The sequence below is a fragment of the Otolemur garnettii genome, unplaced genomic scaffold (assembly GCF_000181295.1).
Source record: "Otolemur garnettii isolate 467f Iridium unplaced genomic scaffold, OtoGar3 scaffold00002, whole genome shotgun sequence".
Classification (NCBI taxonomy): domain Eukaryota; kingdom Metazoa; phylum Chordata; class Mammalia; order Primates; family Galagidae; genus Otolemur; species Otolemur garnettii.
This window is the reverse complement of record NW_003852397.1, coordinates 40,220,753-40,236,826: the sequence shown is the minus strand read 5'-3', so window position 1 is coordinate 40,236,826 and position 16,074 is coordinate 40,220,753. Positions and strand designations below refer to the sequence as shown.

General features: G+C 38.8%; 1 protein-coding gene across 2 annotated transcripts in view; it reads right to left on the bottom strand.

Annotated features, from left to right (window-relative positions):
• LOC100944131 (ubiquitin-conjugating enzyme E2 E2) overlaps positions 1-16,074 on the bottom strand; it is a 385,813-nt gene that overhangs the window by 350,959 nt on the left and 18,780 nt on the right. For both annotated transcript variants that reach the window (XM_012806185.2, XM_023513730.1), the window contains exon 3: positions 15,608-15,658. In XM_012806185.2, coding sequence (XP_012661639.1) covers positions 15,608-15,658 — 51 coding nt within the window. The remainder of the gene's footprint in view (positions 1-15,607; positions 15,659-16,074) is intronic.

The following is a 16,074-nucleotide window of genomic DNA, read 5'->3' as shown; positions in this document are numbered from 1 at the left end:
GTGGCTGGCGCCTTAGCTGGTTGAGCTATAGGCGCCGAGCCCAAAATTCCCACTCTTAAAAGCCTAGTTCACCTCCCTCCTTAAAGTTTTCCCTCATTGACTTCTCAACTTTTATGAACTTTTATAAACCAGGCTGAATAACAGTAACTGCAAACACTGAGTTAAGAACTGTCAAAAGTAAAGAAAGCCTGAACTTTGACAAGTGCCAGTAATAACACTAATACCGATACAGACACACGAAGGGGTAAGGTAATAATCACTACACCCAAATTATTTTTCAATATATTCTAGCTGATACTGCCTGAAGGAATTCAAACAAAAATCAAACATAGTACAAATGACATTTTATTAATAGTTTGCCTCATGTTTTTTTTTAATTCCTTAAATGAACCACAAATAGCTAGACACAAATGCAATTTTGAATGCATTTCCTCTATCTAGTCACAAATGGAAAACTGAAGAATGAAAGATTTAAAAGAACCTGGGTTTAAATTTAAATCAACCATTTTTGGCTGCACAACTCTGAGCAAATTAGGAGTCTCACAGAGTGGCTGAAAAGACTCAATGACATTATATATAAAAATCCTTTAAAAGCTACAAAATACTGTACAAATATTACAATAACCAGAAAAGGAAAACAATTAATGATAATTACATTTTTGGACTGGCTGTTGTTTCTGGAGATCACACCTATCTACACACTATTTCTAATTTCCGACTCCAAGCCTTCCTGTTCCATGACACAGTTTCTAAAAAGTAACCCCTGCGTTTTCCCTACATATATAATTTTAGCTATTAGGATCTGCAAAATACACTTTCCTCACTATGATCAGTAAGACACAACAATAGTTAGGTTTATGTCCAATTAGAGCCGCTTCTATGCTGGGAATGCCTTAACTAATGAGTTGAGATAATGAAAAGTAAACCAGTTAGAGGCACTTTCTGATTTAAAACTTACTAAAGGGGCAGCACCTGTGGCTCAGTGAGTAGGGCACCGGCCCCATATACGGAGAGTGGTGGGTTTGAACATGGCCCTGGCCAAACTGCAATAAAAAAATAGCTAGGCATTGTGGCGGGCACCTGTAGTCCCAGCTACTTGGGAGGCTGAGGCAAGATAATCCTGTTAGCCAAAGAGTTTGAGGTTGCTGTGAGATGTGACACCACAGCAATCTACCCTGGGTAACAGCTTGAGACTCTCTCAAATAAATAAATAAATAAATAAAATCTTCTGCACTCTAAAGGTCACAATCAAGGAACAGCATGGTGCTCATGCTTGTAATACTAGCACTCGTGGGAGACCAAAGCAAGAGGATTCCTTGAGTTCAGGAGTTTGAAGCCACCTGAACAAGAGCAAGACCCCATCTCTACGAAAAATAGAAAAATCAGCCAGTCGTAGTGGTGTGGTGTCTGTAGTCCCAACTACTCAGGCAGGAAGACTGCTTGAGCCCTGCAGTTTGAGGTTACAATGAGCTATGATGATGTCACTACATTCTAGCTGCAGCAACAGAAGCAAGAATCTCTCTCAAAAAAAGAAGTCACTATCAAGAAAGTAAAAAACAATCCACAGAATGAGAAAATATTTGCAAATCAAATATCTGATACATACGATTTACATCCAAAAAATATAAATAATTCTCATAACTGAACAATGAAAAGACAAGTCAATTTAAAAATGGGAAAGATTCTGCTTGGTATACCGCCTTAGAGGAGAGGGAGAGGTCTCCTTGTTCAAATTACTCCACAGAGATAGTGGCCACCCTTTTTTCTGCCATTTTAGGGTTCTGAGTAAGATATGAGACCAGGATAATAGCAATGCCACTGAGTAAGGAAGTTATTGTTAATTTTTTTTTTTTTTTTAGACAAAGTCTCACTATGTTGCCCTCAATGGAGTGCTGTGGCATTGCAGCTCATGGCAACCTCTTGGGCTGAGCAGTTCTCTTGCCTCAGCCTCCCAGGTGGCTGAGGCTACATACACCTGCCACAGTAACTGGCTGTTTTTTCACTGCGGTTGTTGTTGTGTGGGCCCTGGGCCAGGTTGGAGTCTGCCAGCTCTAGTGTGTGTGGCTGGTGCCCTGGACACTGAGCTACGGGCGCCGAGCCCTCCCCTTCCTCTTATGGTTGCTGAGATTGCTTACATCAGGCTATTTGAGGGTTTTTTTCTGTTTTTGTTTTTGATTGTGTTTCAGATTTTTTTTGTTTGTTTGTTTCTTCATTTTGTTTCAATGTGCCTTGTATTCTACTAAAACCTCAGGTTGGCTATTTTACCTAACTCCAATTTTTACATTCAACAAAGAGCAAAGGGGAATGGGGAATGATAGCCAACTGAAGTCAGCTTTCAACAGAAGCTCCCATCCAGAGGGAGAGATAACAGCCAGAAAGAATCCAACAAAGCTGAAGGGTGGGAGCTGAGCTGAGAGAAGAGACTGATAATTGCACCTCTTCTCTGCTGAGGCAAGTTGCAACTCCAAGGAAACAAATTTCAGGTACAGAACCCACCCCAAAGAGGACACATGTCCATCCCCTTCCCCAAGAGGCTTGCTTGCTTGCTGTGAGATCTCTACTACTGAGCCGAGAACTGAGGTCCTCTTCTCTTACCCCATGGGAGCAAGTTGCTGGAACGCATTCTGGGACTCCTTCTCCAGAGAGTCCCTGCTGTGAGCCTGGGCATTCTCTTGCCTGGCATGAAGGCTGAACAAATATTTTCCCTGCCACTTTGAACTCCCAGTCCACCCTTCCCCCTGGCCTGGTAGTCTAGAAGCTCAACCCTTGCAGAGACCAGAACATTCGTGTCCTTTGTTAAGACTGGGCATTGCATGGTTTGAGGTAGCACAGCTACACTGTACCTGTGAATTTGGTAACAGTGTAGAAAGGCACAGCGGGTAAGGTGGCTGGCTTGGCTCTGAGAAAGAGCAACTCAGCAGCGGGCAGAGGCTTGGGTCTCCATACAACGGGTGGAAGCGAGGGAACCATGGCGGTGTGGGAACCTGAGTGGAGACACCTCCCACCTAGCAGCAGCATTAATAGAGCAATCCTGCTGGGGTCAAATTTTGGAGAGAAACCTCCCCAATTCTGTGGACTGCTGGAGGGAGCTAGATCTCGCATTGCAGGGTTACCAGAGGAGCAGAGCAGCTAGGGCAGAAGTACCACCTCTGAGGGTGAAAAACATTTGCTACTTTCTTAACCTCTGGTTTGCAATGAGCTCAGGTAGAACACTACCTAGTTTCCATTGAGCACCAAAGGTAATCAGACTTCAACTCCCCCAGCCGGCTGGTGGCAGAGTGTGGTCGCTTGGCCGACGGGGTGTTGACTCTAGCAGGCCCAAATCCCTGGTGCATTTGCTCATTAGAGGTAACTGGGCCACAGCCCTGTGGGGCTACCAGTGCCTGCACCGTGTGACAGAGGTGCAAGGTGGGGAAGGAGGCACCAGTCCCCCTGGACTATTTTGCTGGATGGGCCTTTCTGACTCCACAGAGCACCAGAGTAAGTTACACTTGAGCTGCCAGTGGACCCCTGCTGCATTGCATAGACCTTTTGAACTCTTGCTGAAGACCTTTTGAACTCTCCCACATAATCGGTGTTCATGTTGACCAGGACAATTGGTTTGGAACTCTTGACCTGGGCCGATCACCTGGGGACCCACCAAGGTTGTACCCTGGTTGTGTTGTTGTGGGAGTGTGTGATTCTCCCTTTCTAGTTGTTGCCTGTGGGGTGTGTGTGTGGGGTCCTTAGTTGCTTATGTATCTCCATAGCTGAGATTTCAGCCCTAAGCCACTGATTCACTAGGATTGGTCAGAGACTAGCTGAATACAAGTCAGAGCCATCTACCCCACCACACCAAGCAGATCCTCAGAGTTTCAGGCTGTAGATCTAAATGGGACCTTTATAAAGCTCTAAGGGAAAAGCCACAATCACCAGTCCCAGTTCTTTGGTAAAGGGCTGGTTAATTACAACTCCAGGAGCCCTCAATTCAATTTCACCTTGCCAGCTTCTCTAGCCAAACAGTGAAAAATAATCATGGGTTAGAATCAGCGGAAAAACTCTGGCAACATGAATAATCAGAGTAGGTCAACTCCCCTAAGGAATGACAAAGGAGACACAACAGAAGATCCCATTCATAAATAAATGACTGAGATGTCAGAAACTGAATTCAAAATTTGAATTGCAAATAAGATTAACAGAATGGAGGTAAAAATGGAATTAGAAATTCAAAGAGAAATTCAAAAGTTGTCTCAAGAATTCAATGAATTCAAAGACAAATTCACCAAAGATTTTGACATCGAGGCAAGAACTTGCAGCCCTCCAAGATCTGAGAAATACAGTAGAATCCCTCAGTAACAGAAGAGAGCAGGCAGAAGAAAGGATCTCTGACAATGAAGATAAAACTCTGAAACGCTCCAAAGGCTCAAAGAGGAAGAGAAGTGGAGAGCAAAAACGGATCATTCCCTGAGAGAATTGTGGGACGACTCCTAAAGAGCAGACATTCATTCCCCTCATAGGAATCCCTGAAGGAGAAGAGGATGGTCTGAAAAGTACAGATACTCTACTCCAAGAGATAATTGAGGAGAACTTCCCAAGCATGGCAAGAGATACTGAAATTCAGATAGCTGTCAGTTTCAGAACCCCAGCACCAACCCAAATAAAGCATCTTCTAGACACATTATAACTAACTTCACCAAAGTTAATATGAAGGAAAAAATCTTGCAAGCAGCCAGACTTAAGAAAATCAAAACCTACAAGGGGAAGAATATTAGAATGACTGCAGATCTCTCTGCTGAAACTTTTCAAGCCAGAAGAGGATGGTCATGGACCTTCAATCTCCTAAAACAAAACAAGTTTCAGCCAAGGATCCTGTATCCAGCTAAAATGAGCTTCATTTATGACAGAGAAGTTAAATACTTTAATGACATACATACGCTGAACAAATTGCCATTACCAAACCAGCTCTTTAGGATATCTTCAGACCTATCTTCCCTAATGACCAGCACAATGCTCTACCACTAAGGTAAACTCACTCTGAAATTCTTGACCAAAACCCAATTTCCACAGTAGAGAAAAGATTCAAAATGTCCACTGGACTTTTGAAAAACTTGTCACCCAAATATTACCAGGCTTATGAGTATTCTCAATTAATGTGAATGGGTTAAACTGTCCTCTTAAGAGGCATAGGTTTGCTAACTAGATACAAAAACTCAGCCCAGACATCTGCTGCATACAAGAATCTCATCTTACCTTAAAGGATAAATATAGACTCAGGGTGAAGGGATGGATATATGTAATCCAGGCAAATGGAAATTAGAAAAAAGCAGGGGTGGCAATTTTATTTGCAGACACACTAGGCTTTAAACCAACAAAAGTAAGGAAAGACAAGGATGGTCACTTCATATTTGTTAAGGGAAACAACATGATGAGATTTCAATTATTAACATTTATGCACCCAACCAGAATGCTCCTCAATTTATGAGGGAGACCCTAACAGACATGAGCAATTTAATATCTTCTTGCACCATAATAGTTGGACATTTTAACACCCGTTTGGCAATGTTGGGATAGATCGTCCAATAAGAAACTAAGCAAAGAAATTTTGGACTTAAACTTCACCATACAACAATTGAATGTAACAGATATCTACAGAACATTTCATCCTAAGAAAACTGAATATACATTATTCTCATCAGCCCATGGAAGATCCTCCAAAATCGATCACATCTTAGGTCACAAGTCTAACTTCAGCAAATTTAAAAGTATAAAAATCATTCCTTGTATTTTCTTGGATCATCATGCAATAGAAGTTGAACTCACCAATAACAGGTATCTGAATACTCATACAAAGACATGGAAACTAACCTTATGATAAATGATAGGTGGGTCACAAATGAGATTAAGATGGAAACTGCCAAATTTTTGGAACAAAACAATAATGAAGACACTAATTATCAGAACCTGTGGGATACTGCAAAGGCAGTCCTAAGAGGGAAATTTATAGCTCTGCAAGCCTTCCTCAAGAGAACAGAAAGAGCAGAAGTCAATAATTTAATAGGACATCTTAAGCAACTAGAAAAGGAAGAACATTCCAACCCCAAACCCAGCAGAAGAAAAGAAATAAATAAAATTAGAGCAGAATTAAATAAAATCAAAAACAAAAGAATTCAAAAGATCAATGAATTAAAAGTTGGTTTTTTGAAAAATTCAACAAAATTGATAAACCTTTAGCCAACCTAACCAAAAAGAAAAAAATTAAAGTCCCTATAAATTAGAAATGGCAAAGGCAAAATAACAAGACACCTAAGAAATTCAAAAAATCCTTAATGAATACTACAAAAAACTTTATTCTCAGAAATATGAAAATCTGAAAGAAATTCACCAATACTTGGAAGCACACCAACTTCAAAGACTTAATCAGAAAGAATTGGAAATGCTGAACAGACCTATATCGAGTACTGAAATAGAATCAACTATATGAAATCCCCTAAAAAAGAAGAATCAAGGACTAGATGGCTTCACATCAGAATTCTACCAAACTTTTAAAGAGGAACTAGTCCCTATATTACTTAACCTTTTCCAAAACACTGAAAAAGAAGGAATACTTCCCAACACATTCTATGAAGCAAATATCACCCTGATCCCCAAACCAGGAAAAGATCAAAAGAAAACAAAACTATAGACCAGTATCCTTAATGAACACAGATGTAAAAATATTCAGTAAGATCCTAGCAAATAGCTCTCTCTCTCTCTCACCTCCCTCTGCCTTCCTTCTCTCTCCTCTGTCTTCCCCCTCACTCTTCTCTACTCTCTCTCTCTTCTCTTTCCCACTCTCTCCTTATCTCTCTCCTCTCTTTTCTCTCCTCCTTGGTGCTGCTCTGCAGCCTCCCTCCCCCCACCAATAAAAACCTTTCCTAAACAAAAAAAAAAAAAAAAAAGATCCTAGCAAACAGAATCCAGCAACACATGAAACGAATTATACACCATGACCAAGAGGGTTTTATCCCAGGGTCTCAAGGTTGGTTCAATTATAAATATAATACATCACATAAACAAACTAAAAAACAAAGACTATATGATTGTCTCAATAGACTCAGAAAAAGCTTTTGGCAATATCCAGCATCCTTTCATGATAAGAAGACTTAAGAAAACAGATATAGAAGGAACTTTTCTTAAACTGATAGAGGCCATCTACAGCAAACCCACAGCCAATATCATATTGAATGGAGTAAAATTGAAAACATTTCCACTCAGATCAGGAACCAGGCAAGGTTGCCCAATGTCTCCACTGCTTTTTAACATTGTACTGGAAGTCTTAGCCATCGCAATCAGGCAAGACAAAGTGGTCAAAGGTATCCAAATAGGCTCAGAGGAGATGAAACTTTCACTCTTCGCAGATGATATGATTTTATACCTGGAAAACCCCAGGGACTAAACTACAAAACTCTTAACAGTGATCAAGGAATACAGTAGCATCTCAAGATACAAAATCAATACTCACAAATCAGTAGGTTTTATATATACCAATAATACTCAAGCCGAAAAAACAATCACGGACTCTATTCCCTTTACAGGTGTGCCAAAGAAGATGAAATATTTGGGAATTTACCTAACAAAGGACATGAAAGATCTCTATAAAGAGAATTATGAAACTCTGAGAAAAGAAATAGCTGAAGATGTTAACAAATGGAAAAACATAACATGCTCATGGCTAGGAAGAATCAACATTGTTAAAATTTCCATATTACCCAAAGCAATTTACAAATTTAATGCAATCCCTATCAAAGCACCACCATTGTACTTTAAAGATCTGGAAAAAATAGTACTTCATTTTATATGGAACCAGAAAAAACCTCAAATAGCCAAGACATTACACAAAAACAAATCAGGATGAATCACACTACCAGACTTCAAACTATACTATAAATCTATAGTGATCAAAACAGCATGGTATTGGCACAAAAATACAGAGGTATATGTATGGAACAGAACTGAGAACCAAGAGATGAACCCAGACACTTATCATCATTTGATCTTTGACAAGCCAATTAAAAACATTCAATGGAGAAAAAGTTCCCTATTTAATAAACAGTGCTGGGAAAATTGGCTGGCAACTTGTAGAAGACTGAAACTGGACCCACAGCTTTCACCATTAACAAAAATTAACTCTCACTGGATAAAAGATTTAAACTTAAGATATGAAACTATAAAGATTCTTGGGGAGAGTATAGGAGAAACACTTGAAGAAATTGGGCTGGGAGAATACTTTATGAGGAGGACCCCCTGGGCAATTGAAGCAACACCAAAAATACATTACTATTATCTGATCAAACTAAAAGGCTTCTGCACAGTCAAGAACACAGTAAGTAATGCAAGCAGACAGCCCTCAGAATGGGAGAGGATATTTGCAGGTTATACTTCTGACAAAGGTTTGAGAACCAAAATCCACAGAGAACTCAAACTTACTAGTAAGAAATGAACAAGTAATCCCATTTCATTGTGAGTAAGGGACTTGAACAGAAGCTTCTCTGAAGAAGATAGGCACATGACCTACAGACACATGTAAAAATGTTCATCGTCTTTAATCATCAGAGAAATGTAAATCAAAACTACTCTGAGATACCATCTAACTCCAGTAAGAGTGGCTCATATAACAAAATCCCAAAACTACAAATGTTGGCATGAATGTGGAGAAAAGGAAACATTTCTGCACTGCTGGTGGGAGTGCAAGCTAATATGTCCCTTTTGGAAAGAAGTATAGAGAATACTCGGAATCTAAAAGTAGACCTGCCATTTGACCGCACAATTCCTCTACGAGGTGCATAACCAAAAGACCAAAAATCACTTTATAACAAAGATATTTGCACCAAATTGTTCATTGCAGCTCAATTCATAATACCCAAGTCATGGAAGAAGCCCAAGTGCCCATCAACCCATGAGTGGATTAATAAATTGTGATATATGTATACCATGGAATATTATGCAGCCTTAAAAAAATGGAGACTTGGGTGGCTCAGTGAGTAAGGCAGGAAGTAAGTAAGTAAGGCAACAGCCCCATATACTGAGGGTGGTGGGTTCAAACCCAGCCCTGGCCAAACTGCAACAACAACAACAAAACAGCTGGGCGTTGTGGCAGGTGCCTGTAGTCCCAGCTACTCAGGAGGCTGACGCAAGAGAATCGCCTAAGCTCAGGAGTTGGAGGTGCTGTGAGCTATGTGATACCACGGCACTCTATCCAGGGCAACAAGGTGAGACTCTGTCTCTACAAAAAAAATTAAAAAAAAAAAAAAAAACAGATGGAGACTTTACTTCTTTTACGTTTACATGGATGGAGCTGGAACATATCCTACTTAGTAAAGTATCTCAAGAATGGAAGAAAAAATATCCCATGTACTCAGTACTATTATGAAACCAATTTACAATCACTCACACTTTCATATGAAGAATAGAGCACAACTATGGCCCAAGATGAAGGAGGGAGGAAGGGGTGATGGGAGGGAAGGGGGAAGGTTAGACCGAGGGAGGGTGAATGGTGGGATCACACCTATGGTGCATAATCTAAGGGTACATGTCAGATCTATTAATATAGAGTATAAATGTCTTAACACAATACTTAAGTTAAAATGTCTTAACACAATAATTAAGTTAAACGAGATGAGGTATATATTAACCTGTGTGATATAAGCATTCCTAATTCTATATTAAATCAGCACATTGTACCCCATAAATGCATTAATGTACACATGATCTATGTGATCTATGACTTAATTTAAAAAATTGTCTAAAACCTTGAAAAAAAATTAAATTAAAAATGGGCAAGATGGCTTGGCACCTGTGGCTCAAGTGGCTAAGGCACCAGCCACATACACCTAAGGTGGCAGGTTCGAATCCAGCCTGGGCCTGCCAAATAACAATGACGGCTGCAACCAAAAAATAGTCAGGCGTTGTGGAAGGCACCTGTGGTGCCAGCAACTTGGGAGGCAGAGGCAGGAGACTCGCTTGAGCCCAGGAGTTGAAGGTTGCTGTGAGCTGTAATGCCACAGCACTCTACCCAGGGGGACAGCTTGAGGCTCTGTCTCCAAAAAAAAAAAAAAATTGGGCAAGATATTTCTCCTAATAAGATACATAAATGGATAATAAGCACATGAAAAGATCCATCAATATAATTCTATTTTATATTTACAAGGACTGCTATAATAAAAAAGATGGACAACAAGTTTTGCAAAGGTTACAGAGAAATTGGAACCCTCATAACGCTACTGGTGGGAAACACAGACTTAACTGTATTACCCAGCAATTCCACTCCTAAGTATACACCCAAGAGAAATGAAAACACATGTCCACCCAAAATCTGTACATAAATGTTCATATCAACATTTTCATAATACGCAAAGTGAGGCCCTGCACAGGGGCTCATGCCTGTAATCCTACACTCTGGGAAGCTGAGGTGGGTGGTTTGCTCGAGCTTAGGAGTTCCAGTCCAAAAGTGTAAATTGTCATTACAACAGAACTACATGCTCTTTATTTCCTCCTTTTACTTGCTCAGTTAGTATATAAAAAATCAAAATTCTAACAAATAATTTAATCTTAGTCTACTTTCAAAAAACAGGGATTCCCTGTCATTCCTATGCTCATAACCTAATTCAAACTGTAGCAGTATCAGATTATAATAGAAGCTGAACTTAGCTTCTCTGCGAACAGATGAACAAGTTATGGTTTGGATAACAAAAATTTTAATTCTATTTATTTATTTATTTTGAGACAGAATCTCAAGCTATTACCCTGGGTAGAGTGTCATGGCGCTGCAGCTCACGGCAACCTCAAACTCTTGGGCTTAAGCAATTCTCTTGCCTCAGCCTCCCAGGTAGGTGGGACTACAGGCACAAGCCACAATGCCTGGCTATTTTTTTTGTTGTTGCAGCTGTCACTGTTGTTTAATTGGCCTGGGCCAGGTTCAAACCTACCAGCCTCTGTGTATGTGGCTGGCGCCCTACCCACTAAGCTATGGGCACTGCCCCAAATTTTTTATTTTAATTTAGAGATTTTCCAGCCCACTAACCACCAGTTCTCCCCTAGCACTGAGGAAATATAAATGAAAACACTGGCATGCTCAGATTTAAGATCTGTGCTTTTAACTGGTGTGGTGGCATGTACCTAGTCCCTGGTGCTCACAAGGCTGAAGTGGGAGGATCACTTGAGCCCAGGAGCTCAAGGCTGCAGTGAACTATGATGGCACCCCTACACTCCAGCCTGGGTGACAAAAAGAGACCTCATCTCAAAAGAAAAGAAAGAAAGAAAGAAATGGAAGGAAGGAAGAAAGAAAGAAAATCAGCTTCTGAGAATCTGTGAAGAACTGTGAAAGTCATAATATGCAGCTACTTATAAAGGGCAGCAATTCTGCCTGTTAGAGGACCTAAAGATATAAAATGACTCTAACCTACTCCATCCAGCTAACGTGATATGCAAGGTCCTAATGCAGTGAGCAATTCTAGCCAACAACCCAGTACTGCTAACTCAGCTAATGGTATGAAAACATTTGTGGATCTGCAGAGGCCTCAGAACAGACTTGCAAGGGTCACAGGTCAGTTATGTTAATCAACATAAGAGTTGAAGCCAAGCAAAATATATTCTATTATTTATGGGAAATAATCTAAGGATATACCAAATTTCACTCAATACATATATAATTTTCTATGTTTGTGTTCCTATGGATTCTATAAATTTATAAGCAAAAACTTTTAGATGCATCATAAACCTTTAATTATTTTTATTTTATTTTATTTTATTTTATTTTGAGAGAGAGCCTCAAGCTGTCGCCCTGGGTAAAGTGCCATGGCATCACAGCTCACAGCAACCTCCAACTCCTGGGCTTAAGTGATTCTCTTGCCTCAGCCTCCCAAGTAGCTGGGACTACAAGTGCCCGCCACAATGCCCGGCTATTTTTTGGTTGTAGTTGTCATTGTCGTTGTTGTCTGGTGGGCTGGATTCGAACCCCACAGCTCTGGTGTATGTGGCTGGCACCTTAGACACTTGAGCCACAGGCACTGAGCCCTTCAATTATTTCTAAACATTTAGTCTTTAAATTGTGAGCAATATAAGAAAAAAAAGATAAAGACAAATTTAACCCAACTTAAAAAATAAAGCCATATTTACATTTTTACCTCGTTTTAGAACAATAAAGTGAGAACAAATTAAAATATATAAGGCATGTATTTCCTATTAGAAGAACTAATTCCATCTATTAAATCATTTGTAGATGTTTTCTAAAAACATTTAAGTTATTCAAAAAATTTGAAAAAAAAAATTTAACCAATAATATAATAGAGTAACAAGTAATTTCCTATAAAAATCCCTTACATAAACATATCTATCTACACCGAATACTATGATTCAGGGAGACTTTATATTCCCAACATGCTCAAATAACAGATTTGTACAACAATTTTAAAAAATACATACTAGTTCCTTGAATATGATCTGAAGAGAAGTTTAACTTGACATCACATAAAAGATGTACCAAAATTCAGAAATCTCTTATCTGACCTGGCATACACACAGTATTGGGTCATCCTACTATTAAGATTTCAGAAAATAGCATAAACCACACTCTAAGTGGAATGCAACACACACACACACTCCTTCCCACACAACCAAGATACAAAATCCTTCTTTACAGATAAACCCACACATGTTCCCCCACACATAATTTTTTTCTGTGATAGACTAACACTATTCAGGGAACCAAAAAGTCGGATTTTGAGAGGCACATGTGCTGAGAGAGAGAATACCCAAAGTGAGCACTAAGAGAATGATTCCTTCTGAAATAAGATGTAACTTATGATTAAGTAAGGGACTCTAAGTCCTTCTATTAGACAGATAGTTTTGCTATATTTTTACAAATTAATTCATTATTGTCTTAAGGCCACACATGCAGGCAGCACAGAACGTTTAAAAATCAACCACAAAATAACTGTTAACTTTGACCAAAAATAAGTCAAAGTAAAACTGACTTCTCTTTCTGAAGAGAGTAACCACATTTTCATTGAAATAAAGACAGGCAGATTTACTACAAACCACAATCAAATATTTGACACCAAACAATCCAAAGCCCACAGTAATCCACTTTAACAAGCACACCAAACATCCATATAAAGTAGCATAAGCACACAGGGAACATACAACTCATCACCACTTAGTTGTGATTACCACAGCCACTGCACAGAGGATCCTCTGCTTCCCAAAGAAAGCACCACGTAAGGGTTGAGGATCTTTCTGCCTGACCCGGTACAAACAACTATTTAGGAATGAAAAAAAAAAAAGGAGTCAAAGCCACTGCACTAGAGACCCAAACTTACCGGTTATCCAATGCTCAGACCACAAGTGGATTTCCTTGCAAATTCCCATAGGCCAGAAAAGTAACTCAAGTAGGTATCTTTCCCAAAATTATCTGAAGGCTTTATTGTGTGTGACTTCTACATTTAAAAATGAAAAACTATTAAATATATTCTGCTTTATTTATGAAGCGCTTACATATGAGCCAGTAATGGTATAATTAACTAAGGCTCAATGACAAAGTAAGCTTCCAAATTTCAGATGACATTATAGTTAAATTTTTCTCTTAAACAGAACTATGGTTCAATTATTTTGGTTTATTTAATAATAACCATTACATAATTCCTTTCCTCAGCCTCTTAAGCTTTTGTGCATGCTTACAATATTGGTTTAATCTAAGTTAAATTATCCATAACAAGTCAAAACATTTAATAGCAAGGTTGCAAATAGTCTATATGGCATGCTGTTATATGTAGATTCCATTTATCAAAATGACCCTTAAACAAGTCCAGGTGTGGTGGCTCATGCTTGTAATCTTAGCACTCTGGAAAGCCAAGGCAGATGGATTGCCTGATCTCAGAAGTTAAAGAGCAACCTGGGCAAGAACGAGACCCTGTCTCTTAAAAAAAAAAAAAAAAATAGCTGGCATTTTTTTAGCTATTCAGGAGGCTGAGGCAAGAGTATAGCTTAAGCACAAGAGTTTGAGGTTGCTATGAGCTGTGACACCATGGTACTCTCTCTACTGAGAGTGACAAAGTGAGACTATCTCTCAAAAAGAAAAAAAAGAGCCTTAAACTCACTAAAACAAAGTAAATTATTTTTCCAATAATCTGTCATCCAAATTTAAGCAAACAAATATATAAATTAAGGCCACATAACTTAATTCAGTTGTTCATAAGAAAGTTAACAAAAATAATACCCATAGGGTGGTGCCTGTGGTTCAAAAGGGTAGGGCACTGGCCCCATATGCTGGAGATGGAAAGTTCAAACCCAGCCCCAGCCAAAAAGAAAATAATAATAATAATAATACATATAATGGCTTATTTAAAAAAACAAATTTGGATCATTAAAACAAACACTAAGAAACCAGGGATTTTAGGTTAAATTCCACCTGGAGTTTTTCCACAAATCAATCCACTTATATGAATTGGCCACTGAAAACTAAACAATGATCTGCCACTGAAATAGCTTTGATGCAACAGATCTTAAGAGTAAAAAAAATGGTATGTTAAACGATTTTACCTAACAAAGAAATATTTGTACTATGAGTTATACACTCTTTGAACATTATTATTGCAAGTTTATATGCTATACATGACTCTCTTGTAAACAACTATATTGGATTCACCACAAAAATAGTAAGCCTTACTAGAATTTTTCCTACACAAAATAGTTGTCAATTACCCAACTATCAATTTAGCCATCGGCAAATTTTCATTTTCATTAATTCTTACAGTTGGTATCTTTGTTTTCACATAAAACCAGTGTCAGTAAAATCAGGTGTTATAGCAAACAATAAATTGTACCTGGATTCAATCTTCCCACTTACATTCAATGTGTCGGAAAAAAAAAAAATTCCAGGTTGGCACAGCTCCAACACTGACCTCACATCAAAACAAAACAAAAAAGTCTTAAAATAGACACCCCGCTACCTTCCAGCTATTACACCAGACCTAAAAGAACAGCACAAAATAGGAGGGTATTTTTCTCCTTTTTCTCTATCTGTGTAACATTCATTTCCAAGCAAGCACTCTTATTTCCTATAAGTAAACACTGACCAGAAAATTAAGTAATAGTCATAAAAGAAAGTGTTCTATATTTAAATTAACATCACTGCCTCAAATCACCCATTCTTAGTCACAATCAATGGCCTTCAGAAATAATGCAAACCGTGAAGAAACACTGTTTACTCTTCCTGCATTTTTAAAAAATCAATTTCCAGCAGGACAACTAAATAATTATCAAATAGTAAATATCTTACTCTTTCATTAAAGAAATCATTTAAGACCCTAACACCTCTTCTACTAGAAGATAATAAAATTATAGAGTAACAAACACAATTATCTCATTTTTATTGCACTGCACTACTTTTAGCAACTCGACTCTATCACTACAAACTTGCTAAAAATTCCACTGTTGCACAGAGACAACCACCACCACTGTCTTCCATGGTCATTTAAGTCCAAACCACAGTGATAGTTACACTGATTAATCAGACAACCACATTTGCACATCAGACCAACAGTTCAAATGTACCTTCCACAAAAGATACAAGTATATAAAAATCCATACTTACCTACAGTTGGGAGGAGGATCCAATGTAATTTCTGCGAGTTCCTTCTGAATTCTTCAAAATAAAAACAAAGAAAGTGATGTTTAAAATATCTTCACTTCAAACATTAATCTATGTCATTAAAATGTTATTCTTTAACAGTAATATTTCCCTTTGGCATGTTTTTATTTTGAAATACCAATACTGTATAAGCTACCATATCCAACAATAAAGTAGTTAATTTCTGCCACAATTTTGAGAATGCACCAACAAAGGGTGATGTGACTGGCCACTACCAGTTCACGAAGCCTGTGGAAGCAACACTGTGGCTTCATTAAAACATTGGTAGTACTGGCTCGGCGCCTATAGCTCAACCCGCTAAGGCGCCAGCCACGTACTTTACCTAAGGTGGCGGGTTCGAATCCCCAGCCCGGACTCGCCAAACAATGACGACGGCTGCAACCAAAAAATAGCCGGGCATTGTGGCGGGC